Source organism: Aethalodelphis obliquidens, unplaced genomic scaffold, assembly GCF_003676395.1.
Source record: "Aethalodelphis obliquidens isolate GAN/ISIS:26980383/991018 unplaced genomic scaffold, ASM367639v1 scaffold10, whole genome shotgun sequence".
NCBI classification, from domain to species: Eukaryota; Metazoa; Chordata; class Mammalia; order Artiodactyla; family Delphinidae; genus Aethalodelphis; species Aethalodelphis obliquidens.
The window spans coordinates 915517-927520 of NW_020837954.1; the positions used below are offsets into that span (position 1 = coordinate 915517).

Genomic DNA, 12004 nt, shown 5'->3' on the forward strand with positions numbered 1-12004 from the left:
CACACTCAGGTCTGGGAATCCTGAGGAGACACGGGCTGGAGCCAGAGGGAGCTGCCCTCACCTTGTTCTCTGTGGCGTGCTTCTCCTTCTCCACCTTGGCCAGCGTCAGCTCCAGGTCATCAATGTCCCTCTTGAGCTCAGAGCACTCGTCTTCCAGCTTGCGCTTCTTGGCCGTGAGCTCGGCGTTCATCTCCTCCTCGTCCTCCAGCCTCTCGGTCATCTCCTTCACCTTGGCCTCCAGCTGGATCTTGTTCTTGATCAGCTGGTCGCAGCGCTCTTCCGCATCAGCCAGGTTGTCTTGTTCCTGAGCGCAAGGTACAGAGGGGAGGCTGTTTGGTGGGTGGGGTCCTCGCCCTGGCAAGTGCATGGAGGGACAGGCTCCACCCTCACTATAGGAGGGGAGCTCTAGGATCTCCCCAGCTGAGAAGAACCTCAGAAGGATGGGGAGAGGAAGAGTTTTAGGGCAATGTGATGGGAGCACTGGGGGATGAGAGCCGAGAGGAAGGGAACCAGAAGTCTCTTTATCTGGCCCTCTTCCTCTGGTTCTTCCATCAACGGGAGGGAACTGTGTTTGTTGATGCCAGCACTTTACATATTTACAACCTAGTGAGATGGGTGGCTTTATTTCCCATCTAGAGATGAGGACATTGAGACTCAAAGATAATGCATGGTTTGCCCAAGGTTGCAAAATTATTAAGCTGTGGATCCAGGTTGAACCCTGGTGGAAAGCCCATGTTTTTAAGTTAGTTCTTTCTCCCTTTCCCTTTCTTTGCCTCAAGAGACCTCTTTGGAGGTCTTTGGAAGTATTGATTCCAGAATCCTCTGCCTATGAGGGCACAAGATGGTGAGCCCCTGGGTAGGGAAGTGCAGGGTGTGTGGGGGATGTGGGCAGGTGTAGGGCAGAAGAGCCAGCAGAGGCCCGGGAGCCTCACTGTCTGCACTTGGAGCTGCAGGTCGTTCTTCTCCTGCAGCAGGGACACCATCTTCTCCTCCAGCTCCTTGCGTCGAGCCTCCGACTTCTCCAGAGCCTCTTTGAGGCGCCCAAACTCCTCCTTCATGAGGGCTATTTCCTTCTCTGTCTCTGCGCTCTTCAGCAGCGGTTTGATCTTGAAGTAGAGCTTCATCCAGGGCCAGTTCTTGACCCCCATGAAGGCCCGAATGTTCCACTGGATTACCAGCAGGGAGTCTCTGCAGGGGCACAGCAAGAAGGTTGGTGAGAGAGCTTCCTCCCTCCTCCCCGTCCTGAGGCCTTGGCTCCTGGGTCATGGCCCTGTCCTCCATCCATTCCACACTCCGACAGCAAGGCCCACCCTGTGTCTGTATGTGTGTCGTGCCCCCTTTGTCATTTGAAGACCTGGTGTGCTCTTTCTCCTTATACTGCCCTGAACCTGGGCCTTAGAGACCTGAGAACCTCCTTTTGAGATCTCTCACCTGCGTTCCAACAGCTTCTTGAACTCCATTCTGGAGAGCACACCCCGGGACTGAGCCTGGATGCGGGTGATGATGCGGCTCAGCCTCTCGTCCCGCATCTCCTCCAGCAGCCCCAGCAGCCCCGCCTTGAAGAACACCTGTGGAGAAGGTGTGTGTGGACATGACTAGGACAGGCAGGATGGAAAAGAGGGGGTGCTTATCTTAGAGAGGCTAACAATGCAGGAAAGAACTGGAGGAAGGAGGTCAATGGCAGCTGGAGCTGGCATGGGGGAGCAGTGCTGTCTGGTCCATGGGGAGGGCTAGCACGTGGTTCAGTAATGTTCCTGAGATGGTTGGTAAAAGGAAAGGAGCCATGAGGTGAGGAGTCAAAGGACAAGACAGGTCTTCCTGTAATCAGTTTGTTTCTTCCCTTTCCTCACCTTGGTGTGGCCGAACTTGTACTGGTTGTGGTCAATGTCCAGGGAGCCCAGCAGCTTCTCTGACCCTTTCCTGCTGTCAATGAACTGGCCCTCGGGGATGGCTGCCGGGTTCAGGATGCGGTACCTGGGAGGGAGGTGCCCGTAGTTACCCACGTTCTGCACTGATCTGCTCTGCCCAGAGAATCTGAGGCCACCTGAAGACTCCCCTCCCACCTGAGGCTGCCTATGCTCCCCCTGTTCCCTGAGCCCTGGGGGGCCCTGGTACCCACCTCTGCCGGAAGTCCCCGTAGAGGATGCGGTTGGGGAAGCCCTTCCTGCAGATGCGGATGCCCTCCAGCACGCCATTGCAGCGCAGTTGGTGCATGACCAGGGGGTTGTCCATCACCCCTGTGGCAGGAGGGGAAGAGAGAGGAGTGTGTTGAGAGAGCACGGGACTAACAGCCAAGCGTTCTGGGTTCTGATCCTGGCTCTGCCACGTACTGGCCTATAACCTTAGCAAGTCAGTATTTTTTCCTAGCCGTGTTTTGAGAATAACCGAAAGGCTTTCACGGTCCTTATTTTAGATGGTTTATGCCTATTATCATAGGTGATAGCCAGGGCAAATATAGCCCATTTTTTAGAGAATAAAATAAGCCCGGACAGGTTAAGGGACTTGACCGAGGTCACTGAACTGATCAGAAGAGAGCCAGGCCTTGAACCTAGGCACCTGAACTCCTCCATCTCCTTATGATTCATTCAGAAAGGGATAAACAATCCTTACACGTGTCACCAGCGGTTGTAAGGCACTAGTGAGGTGATGTCCATCAGAGTGCCTTGCACATTACTCTGAGCTACACATTCCAAATGTAAGGCAGCACTGTGGCCGAGTTGGGAGGTAGTGTGTGAGACTCCATGGGCAGTGGGAGGAGAAGAGTGTGATTTGGAAAGCTCCATGGTGGGAGCTCAGGAGGTGACCTAGAAGGCCCTGACCCCGGGGCAACGCGTCTCAACCTTGGGCTGGGCCCGACTTCTTGGGCTTACCTGGAGACTTTGTCTCATTGGGGATGATGCACCGCACGAAGTGGGGGTGTGTGGAGCGCAAGTTGGCCATCAGCTTGTTCAGATTCTCCTGTGGCCCAAAACCCAAGAGGGAAAAGTAAAGAAAGGGAGAGAAAGAGAAGTGAGCGGAGAGGAAGGAAGGGAAAGAGAGACAGAGAGAACTCGAGGAACTAGAGGATAAAGGAGGGCTAGGGGAGACGTGGAGAGGGAGAGGATGGGAGGCAGGAGCGACAGTGAAGTGAGGTGAGATGAGAAAGGAGTGGGAGACGAGGCCAGCAGATGAAGGAGAGAGAAGACAGGGTGGACAGGATCAGGAAGGGCCTGAAGAGACTGAGGGGCAGGAGCTGGGGATGAACCAGGCAGGGGGCAAGCGGGACTGGGGTGGCGCTGGGCCACATGCTCACCCTGTGCAGAGCTGACACGGTCTGAAAAGATGAGCCTTTCTTGGCCTTGCCTTTGCCCTTTTCGATAGCTGTGGGAACGAGAGTCGAGAAAATGGGACGAGTGTGCACGTGGGGAGTCTGGACAGGGGGTGAGGAATCACAACCTCTCTTCACATTTAGCCTGCAGGCCAGGGTCTTCATTGTGGGTGCCTCAGCTTCTCCACCCAATTCTATCTCACTGAACCTGTAAAGCTTGGGGCCCAGCCTGACATGGAAGTGGTGGGGTGTAGCACATGACCTGCCTCAGAACCACGGCAGAAGTCCTTCTCCCAGTCCCCTGGGTCCCAGTCTCCACTCACGTGTGTCAAACCCAGCATAGTTGGCAAACAGGGTGCTGAGCATCTTGAGCGAGGACTTCTTGTACAACTCCACCACCGTCTCGTTGAGGGGGTCTTTGTTTTTCTGTAGCCAGCCTATGATGTTGTAGTCCACCGTGCCGGCATAGTGGATCAGGGAGAAGTGGGCTTCCGGCTTCCCCTTGATGTTGCGTGGCTTCTGGAAGTTGTTGGACTTGCCCAGGTGGTTGTCGTACAGCTTGGCCTTGAAGGTCATGTCAGTGGCCTTGGGGAACATGCACTCCTCCTCCAGGATGGACATGATGCCCATGGGCTGAGGGTGGAGGGGAGAGCATCACTGAGCCTGCTTTAAGCAGATGGAGATGGACCCTGCTCTAGGGTCAGTATTTGCAAATGGAGATGCTCCTTTGGGTATTAGGTATCAGTGTCAGCTCTGAGTACAGTTATCTATTGACTGACACCTGTTCAAGCCTTCCCAAGGTGGGACTTTGTTTGATTTCGGAGGGACCTTTGTGAAAGTCTGGGAATGTGGATGCTACAGGTGCTTTACACACCATTCCATCGCCCAGATCCCTGAGATGATGGGGTTGAAAATAGGTGTTCTCTTATGCGCCCCTGTGCCACCCTCAAACTTCCTGCTCCTTGATGGGTAAACCAGGGCCGCAAGCACACTGGTATGGGAGGCCATCCTTGAGGTGCCCGTCCTCCGTGTGTCCACTCTCAAGCCTCTGGAAACTCAGCTCTCCCAGGCACCACCCTCTCCTGCAAGGTTCTGGGAACTAGGGCTCAGGCTTCTTCTGCTGTCTGGATCTCCCAGAAGGGAGAGGGGTCTGCCACTTTTCTGGGCCGTTCATGCATGTGGGGTGTGAGTGGAGAGTTCAGGCGGAGGGGCCAAAGCGGCACCTTCTCGATGAGGTCGATGCAGGCCTGCAGGTCCATGCCGAAGTCGATGAACTCCCACTCGATGCCCTCCTTCTTGTATTCCTCCTGCTCCAGCACGAACATGTGGTGGTTGAAGAACTGCTGCAGCTTCTCGTTGGTGAAGTTGATGCAGAGCTGCTCAAAGCTGTTGAACTACAGAGCGGGGGGGTGGGGGAGGGGAGCGGGTCAGGCGGGCAGCTGTCCGTGGCCCATGCGGTGCGCCCAGGGCCGCGTCCAGCCTGGGAAGGGGTGCAGCTGGCTCCTCCCCTCCCCTGTCAGGGCGGGGAGGGAGGGCGCCCTGAAGACACATGACCGTCTCCACCAGAGCACACCACCGTCCCCGCGCCTGGCCTGCAGCCGGCTCAGCCAGCAGTGGCTGCCTGTGCGAACCAGTGAGTTACTGTTCTCCCGGCCCCGGGGCTCCCCACTCACGTCGAAGATCTCGAAGCCGGCAATGTCCAGGACGCCTATGAAGTACTGGCGCGGCTGCTTGGTCTCCAGGGTGGCGTTGATCCGCGTCACCATCCAGTTGAACATCTTCTCGTACACGGCCTTGGCCAGCGCCCCCCTGGCGTACAACACCTGGAAGGTGGAGGAGAGGCCCCGATGAGAGAGTGGTAGGAAAGAGTGAGTTGCAAAGCTCCCACTGCACCATGCTAACCCCCCATTTAACTTCTGAAGGTGACCCACCTGCTGGACATTCTGCCCCTTGGTGACGTACTCGTTGCCCACCTTCACCCGAGGGTGGCACAGCCCCTTGAGCAGGTCAGCTGAGTTCAGCCCCATGAGGTAGGCGGACTTGTCGGCCTCTGGAAGGAAAGGGCAGGTAGCAAAGCTGGTAAAGGATGCGATGACTCCTCTGCAGAGGTAGGCTTCAGGGGCTCCACAGCTGCTCCCCGCATCCCTGACTCCCACCTTCGGTGCCATCTGGCTCAGCCTGCTCCTCTCGCTGCTTGAGTTTGAACTTCATGTTTCCAAAGTGCATGATAGCTCCCGTCAGCTTGTACATGGAGTTCTTCTCCTCTGATGTGAAGCCCAGCACATCAAAGGCACTCTGTAGGCAGGCCCGTATTGGTGGAAGCCAGAAATGGGAGTATGGCAGGTAAGTGAGACCCCTCTTGAACTGGAGAGAGATCTTGTCTCCCGAATCCCTGTGAGCTCTGAGACTCCCGTCCCCAGTGGGGAACTCCAAAACTGAGACGGGAGGTACAAGAGCTGGGTGGGGTGTGGACTGCCTCAGCCCCAGCGTCAGTGGTCAGGCTGTGCGCTGGAGGTGCTGAGGGTTGCCCACTCATGTTTCCTACTGTTACCCCTCTTCTAGGCCCTCCCCTTGCTTCCCCGCCTGGACCTTTCATATGTGTCTATACCCGTTCTTTACCTGACAGCCTGCCCCAGGCCCACGGCATCTGCGTGACCACCACTACCCCGTTTCCCTTGGTAATGCCTTGCTTTTTCGCTTGTCTGCTTCTCTGTCCCATGGCTTTCAACCCTCTCTGCTTTGATTGAAAACACCAAGTACTGGCCTGCCCTGTCTTAACCACACCTGTACCCCAGCACATCCTGGTCATAGGGCACATTCTGGTCCTCAGGGAGGGCCGTACCACGTTGAACAACGGACAGCCAGTGTCTTAGCTCTATTCGTGGGCCAGTGAACTGGCCCCATTTACCCCTGACTGCCAATCCCCTCGCCTCTCAGCTGGGTCCTCATGCACTTACATCAGTGGCCATAAGCTCCTCTGCATCATCAATTGAGTCCACAGTAGTCTCTCCTTGGGAGATAAATGAGTAGTCATAGGGGTTGTTGGTGATCAGCAGCATGTCTGGCAGGGGAGAAAGACGTGGTTAGAATGTGAGTGCAAACCCCTGGCCCTCCCTGGGGCTATCTGCCACATGACCTGCAGAAAAGCACATGAACAGGGCTTAACAGGGTCCTACATCCCACAGAACTGAATCCAGCAGTGCCATAAACCCAGGGCCTGTCAACAAGCAGCCACAAGCCGAGGTGACCAGGTTGCCATGGAGATAGTTGGTCTCGGTTGGTAGCTGTGACTCACCCAGCAGCTCAGGCTTTTTGTTAGACAGGATTTGGTAGAAAATGTGATAATCTCTCTCTGCTTTCAGCTGGAAAATAACTCTGGATTTTTCCAGAAGGTCTGTGAATAGTAGGGGAGAAGAAAGAGAGGAAGAAAAGGTTGGGATTTAAGTATAAGGAAATAGAGAAAAAGGAATGATAAATGTAGTGAGAAAAGGACAGAGGGAGAGGGAGACAAGAGAGGGAGAGAGACGCATACACAGACACACAGAGATGGAGATGGAGTCCCAGAAGGAGAGAAATGATCTCCAAGAAAAGTCCCAGAGAAAGAGACACAGATGTGCAGAGACAGTGGTGGAGAAAGACCAGAGGAAGTCTCAGAAGGAGACGAATATATAGACCTAGAGACACAGAGGTGGAGAGAGGGAGAGAGCCTGAGGGGCAGGGCCCTAGAGAAAGACAAAGAGGGAGGTTGAAACGGAGATGGTTAGAATGAGGATGAGCTCAGGCTGAGCCCTAGCAGATCCCTGGCACTCACAGGTCTCTATGTCTGCAGACGCCAACTTTCCGGTGGCCCCAAAATGGATTCGAATGAATTTCCCCTGGAGAGGTGGAGAAGAGTGGTGATGAGTTGAGGGAAGGCTCATACTTGACACCATCCCTTGACCAGCCCAAATCCCAAGTCCAAAGTCAGGGACCACTCACAAAGCGGGAGGAGTTGTCATTCCTGACGGTCTTGGCGTTGCCAAAGGCCTCCAGGGCGGGGTTGGCCTGGATGATCTGGTCCTCCAGGGTGCCCTGCAGAGGTCAAGAAGGGTGGCGGGTGAGAGGCCTCCTCCTCCCTTTTGCAGTGCAGGCCCCTGGAGGACAGTAGGCCTACCTTGCCTGAGGCCTGCTCCTTCTTGCTGCGATCGCCAATGGCGGCAATGACAGCAAAGTACTGGATGACCCTCTTGGTGTTGACCGTCTTCCCTGCCCCGGATTCTCCACTGTTGGGACAGTTGGGCTTATTAGGCAGTGAACAAACATTGTTTGAGACCAACAAGCCTAAAGTCAGGAGAGATTGCCTAGTTTTACTTGGCAGGGGGAGCCCTGAAGCAGGAAGCCACCAGGTAATATGCATCTCAAACACACAGCTGTACTCTGACGTACATATGGTCAAGGGTAGCAACCAGGAAGGATGCTGAAAGAAGGTGTGGATTTGGGCAGGTGGAACCTGGTCTTAGCTGGGCAAGGTCAATCAGAGGAGATTGGCCTGGGCTGTTTTGGAAAAGAATGGGTGGGGCTGGAAGAATGGGGAAGGTTTGCGAAGGGAACGATGAAAGAAAATGAAGAGGTGAAGAAGATGTGGTGTTACTGGGATTATGGATAAAGGAGTGATGAGCTGGAGGGGCGTGAGTGAAGGAGATGGGAGAGGAAAAAATAAGAGAGGGATGGGAAGCAGAAAGGAAGGGGGAGAGCAAGGAGAGGTCAGGGTGAAGGCCAGAGAAGAAATCAGAGCTGGCATGAAGGTGGAGGGAAAGAGAACTGTGGGTCTATGCACAGGGGCTGTGGTCCTCATAGGGGCTGGGCTCAGGGAGATTCTGGAAGGGAACCACATTCTGGAAGGGAGCCACACTCACGTGATCAGGATGGACTGGTTTTCTCTGTCTGGTGGGGGGAAAATGGGGAGGAAAAGTCAGGAGCCACATAAGATGCTCCATCTGGCTTCCCCCACCCCCCAACCTGCCCCAGCTCCCTGCCTCTCTTCGGCAACTCCCAGCGGCCTGAACCCCTCCAGAGGAGGAAGGGCCCTCTGGAAACCCTTTGCTTGGGGCCTGTCACCTGTCAGCATGTACTGGTAGGCGTTGTCAGAGATGGAGAAGATATGGGGCGGCGCCTCGCTCCTCTTCTTGCCCCGGTAGGCAGCCACCACCTCGGCGTTGTACACCGGCAGCCACTTGTAGGGGTTGATGGTGACGCAGAAGAGGCCCGAGTAGGTCTAGGGGAGGAAAACGAGGAGTGAGTTGCCAGTGATGAAGGGGGAGGGTTGGCGGTTTTCGGAGTTACAGAAAGGTCTCAGGAGAGGAAGAGAAAGGAAAACATATGAACGCGCTCAATCTGAGCAATCCCAGCCCTCAGGGTATTAGAACTGCACCAAGGATGCAAGGATTGGGACAGAGTGCAATACTGCCTGGGCACAAAAGACAGAAACTCTCGGGACTCCAGGAGGTGGAATTACGTGGAGCAGGAAGCCACTAGATTCAGAGGGATGTCCCGGGGTGCACTCACGTAGATCATCCAGGCTGAGTAGCGTTCCTTGAGGTTGTAGAGCACCGCGGGCTCGTGCAGGAAGGTCAGCATGGCCATGTCCTCGATCTTGTCGAACTTGGGTGGGTTCTGCTGCAACACCTGGTCCTCCTTCACGGTCACCGTCTGCAACAGCCCATGTGCAGGCCCTGCTGTCAGCCCCCTCAGCAGGGATAGGATTTGGGCAAGTTACAGGACGACGATGCTCATGAGATAAGGACCCAGGGTCCCAGAGAAGAAAGACCGGATGCTGGGGACGAGAAGGGCTATTTGGAGGGAGTAGGTCCCTACCCAGAGGAAGGGCAATCCTGGTGGCACCCCTCTCTGGCCACCCAGGTGTGGGGGGCATCTATGGTGGCCTCTCACACCGGCCCTGCCACCTACCTTGCCACGCTCTGTCTCAGCGGTGACTTTGCCACCCTCTCGAGACGAAATCTTGGCCTTGACGAACTCCTCTTTGTCATCAGGCACGAAGACATCCTTCTTGAGGTCGAAAGGCCTGGTCTGGTCTTCCAGCCGCTCCTTCTCCGACTTGCGCAGGTAGGGGGCGGCCTCCCCAAACGCAGCCATCTCTGCATCCCCCATGGCTGGGCCTGCAGCGGGAGGGAAAAGGAGCTGACTGCCCTCCCCCCCACTCCCCTCTCGGGGCTCTCCCCTTCAGCAGGAGCCCCGAAGCCTAGCACTGTGCTCAGGGCTCAGGAGGGGTCACCGAGAGTCCCTCGTTCCTTGAGCTCATCCTCTAGCCTGAGAACTCCCTAGCAAACCTATCGGGGCAGAGCGGGGAGGCTAACGTCTGTCCTGGCTGGGGGTCTCCTAGAGGAGCGAGGAGTGTCCCCGGCTTCTGCGAGCAGGAAGCTAACTATACCCACCGTACCCGTCTCTGAGCCTCATCCCTCCCTGGCTCCCTCACTAGTCACAGGTAAGAACTCCTGGCCACCAAGCCATGCTCCCAAGGCAAGGCAGAAACTAGAGTTGTGTGTCTTCCCAGATCCCCCACACCCCATCTTCAGCTCTCCTTACCTTGGCTTCTCGGATGTGCCTTCGAGAGGAAAGGGGGTCAAGCTGGCTGGGGCCTGGAGAGAAGGAAGGCTGGCTGGTGAGGACTACTTCCCTGCCTCGCCCTGGCCCCGCCCTTCATCTTCCCTCCGTCTCAGGCATGAACGTGGGTGGGCGGTGGTGGTGGCTTCTCTGGTCCTGTCCTCCCTCTTGCTTTCCCCGCCCAGGTTCCTGATGTCAACTCAATGAGCCCCTCACTCCTCACTCCTGGCAGATGACCCCACCCTTGCCTACCCCCATCTAGTGAAGCTTGCCTTTTTGAGCCACCTGATGTACAACCAGTGGTTACATTTTGGGGCTTTACAGCCTACAGAGCACCTTTATGCACGTGCTCCTACTCAGTCCTCACCCCATTTTACAGAGGAGGAAATCTAGGTTAACCGGCTTGCTTGTCCAAGAACACGTAACAATAAGTGGTGGAGCCAGGACTTGAACCCCAGTCTCAGGACTCCAAAGCCAGTTCTCATCCTTCCTGTCCCCGTTTTATCGTCAGTTGTGGTGAACACTGTCAGAGAGGAGCCGCTGTGGGTCTCTTCTCGTAGACAGACCCATGGTACAGCCGAACGCTCTTCACAACAGACGTGCACATTCAGTATGTATACAGCACAAGTACAGTGTCAAGGGTACGAAGACAGGAATAGCCACACCACGTGCCTGTGCCTGGGGACAACTTCTGCAGGGGGCACACACACGGCAGTGGGCTTGACTCCTAGTTGTGCACACGAGCCCCTCCACGTGCATGGACGTGGGTAGTTACACATCGCAAGCCTAGTATTTATGCGCACACTTCCTAAACAATCGTCCTCCGCCATCCTCTTGCCCCTCCCCACAGATGGACCTACCTGTCCTCGGGCCTGATCATAAACATGTCTCCCAGTTGATATTTTTGTGTCTTAGGCAGTGAGGTACATAGCCTCCCTCACCATGCCTTCAGACACCACACACGTGTGCACACACACACACACACCCCTCTTGTGCATTCCGGTCCCACATGCTCAGATACACGCACCTCCCCCTGTAACACATGAGCCCCCCACTCCCCTGGCACATACATGCATGTTTAGACCTTCCCATGTGTGCTCAGTGACCGGACCTGGCACTCTGCATGAAGCCCTGCATACAGCTTGCTGTTCCTAGGGAGCTCCTTTCGAAACCTGGGGCCCCTTTTCCCAGAGAAAGGCCCCCAGCTCTACGCTCTTACCTGAGAGCAGCAAGGAAAGAAGAGAGTGCAGGAGAGAGCTGTGGAAGTGACCTGGTCAGGGGCTGTATATATGGGGCAGCAGGGCGCCCCCCACCCCCACCTGCACCCAGTCCCCAGCCAGATTTAGAAAGGACTGTTGTCACTAGAAGCATTTCCCCCAGGCTCCCCCCCCTTCCCAAACCGTGCTCCCCTCCCCGCCACCTCCAGCTAGGAAACAATTGGAAGTGGTTGTCATTGTTATGGCATGGAGTGAGCAGGGTCTGATTCCAGGGGGCGGGGATGGCTCCAAGTACAGCCAAAATATCTCCCAGGCCAGGCCTCACATTCCACAGCTGGCAGGAGAGGGAACTGACCACGACCACCATGACCTCAGGCAGGCAGGGCCCTGGCCCTCTGCTCCCCGTCTCCCCCGACTCCGTGCTCTCCTGGCCCCTGACACTGCTGCCCTCAGGGCCCCTGCCCCCAGGACCAGCCTGGTTCCTCTTGCACAGTGTCCTTCCTACTCCTTGGCCTGGGTCCTGCACCCAACTGTGAGATAGGACGGGGCTGAGTGTCAGCAGCAGAGGGGTAGGGCAGAGTTGGGCCCAGGGTAGGGGCTAGATGGGGGCAGCTAGAAGGAGGTTTCCCAGCCAAATGGCAAGAACGACGACCAGGGAGCTTAGAGATGGGGACTCTGGCTCGGGCACTGATTTCTTTGGATGGCTGGGCAATGTGTTGAGGTCACCAAGCCTCAGAGCCAGACAGGTCTTAGTGATGGGTCCAAGTCCTTCACTTTATGGAGAGAGGAAATGCCTTCTTTAAGGTCACGCAGCCAGTCAGGGCAGCAAGATTCAAGGGCGGTGGAGAGGAGCTCAGCAGATGGAGATGGAGCCCAGCCT

General features: G+C 56.0%; 1 protein-coding gene across 1 annotated transcript in view; it reads right to left on the reverse strand.

Annotated features, from left to right (window-relative positions):
- Positions 1-11171, reverse strand: part of LOC113622955 (myosin-7-like) — an 11304-nt gene extending 133 nt beyond the window's left edge. The window contains exons 1-23 of the mRNA XM_027111722.1: positions 11127-11171; positions 9890-9942; positions 9254-9462; positions 8852-8995; positions 8405-8561; positions 8203-8230; positions 7461-7569; positions 7286-7378; positions 7119-7182; positions 6603-6701; positions 6265-6368; positions 5464-5602; positions 5239-5357; positions 4981-5130; positions 4531-4701; positions 3631-3940; positions 3293-3360; positions 2871-2958; positions 2120-2237; positions 1851-1974; positions 1432-1568; positions 933-1188; positions 62-304 (exon numbers count right to left, since the gene is read on the reverse strand). Coding sequence (XP_026967523.1) covers positions 62-304; positions 933-1188; positions 1432-1568; positions 1851-1974; positions 2120-2237; positions 2871-2958; positions 3293-3360; positions 3631-3940; positions 4531-4701; positions 4981-5130; positions 5239-5357; positions 5464-5602; positions 6265-6368; positions 6603-6701; positions 7119-7182; positions 7286-7378; positions 7461-7569; positions 8203-8230; positions 8405-8561; positions 8852-8995; positions 9254-9454 — 2922 coding nt within the window. The 5' untranslated portion in view covers positions 9455-9462; positions 9890-9942; positions 11127-11171. The remainder of the gene's footprint in view (positions 1-61; positions 305-932; positions 1189-1431; positions 1569-1850; positions 1975-2119; positions 2238-2870; positions 2959-3292; positions 3361-3630; positions 3941-4530; positions 4702-4980; positions 5131-5238; positions 5358-5463; positions 5603-6264; positions 6369-6602; positions 6702-7118; positions 7183-7285; positions 7379-7460; positions 7570-8202; positions 8231-8404; positions 8562-8851; positions 8996-9253; positions 9463-9889; positions 9943-11126) is intronic.
- Between the last annotated feature and the right edge of the window lie 833 nt (positions 11172-12004).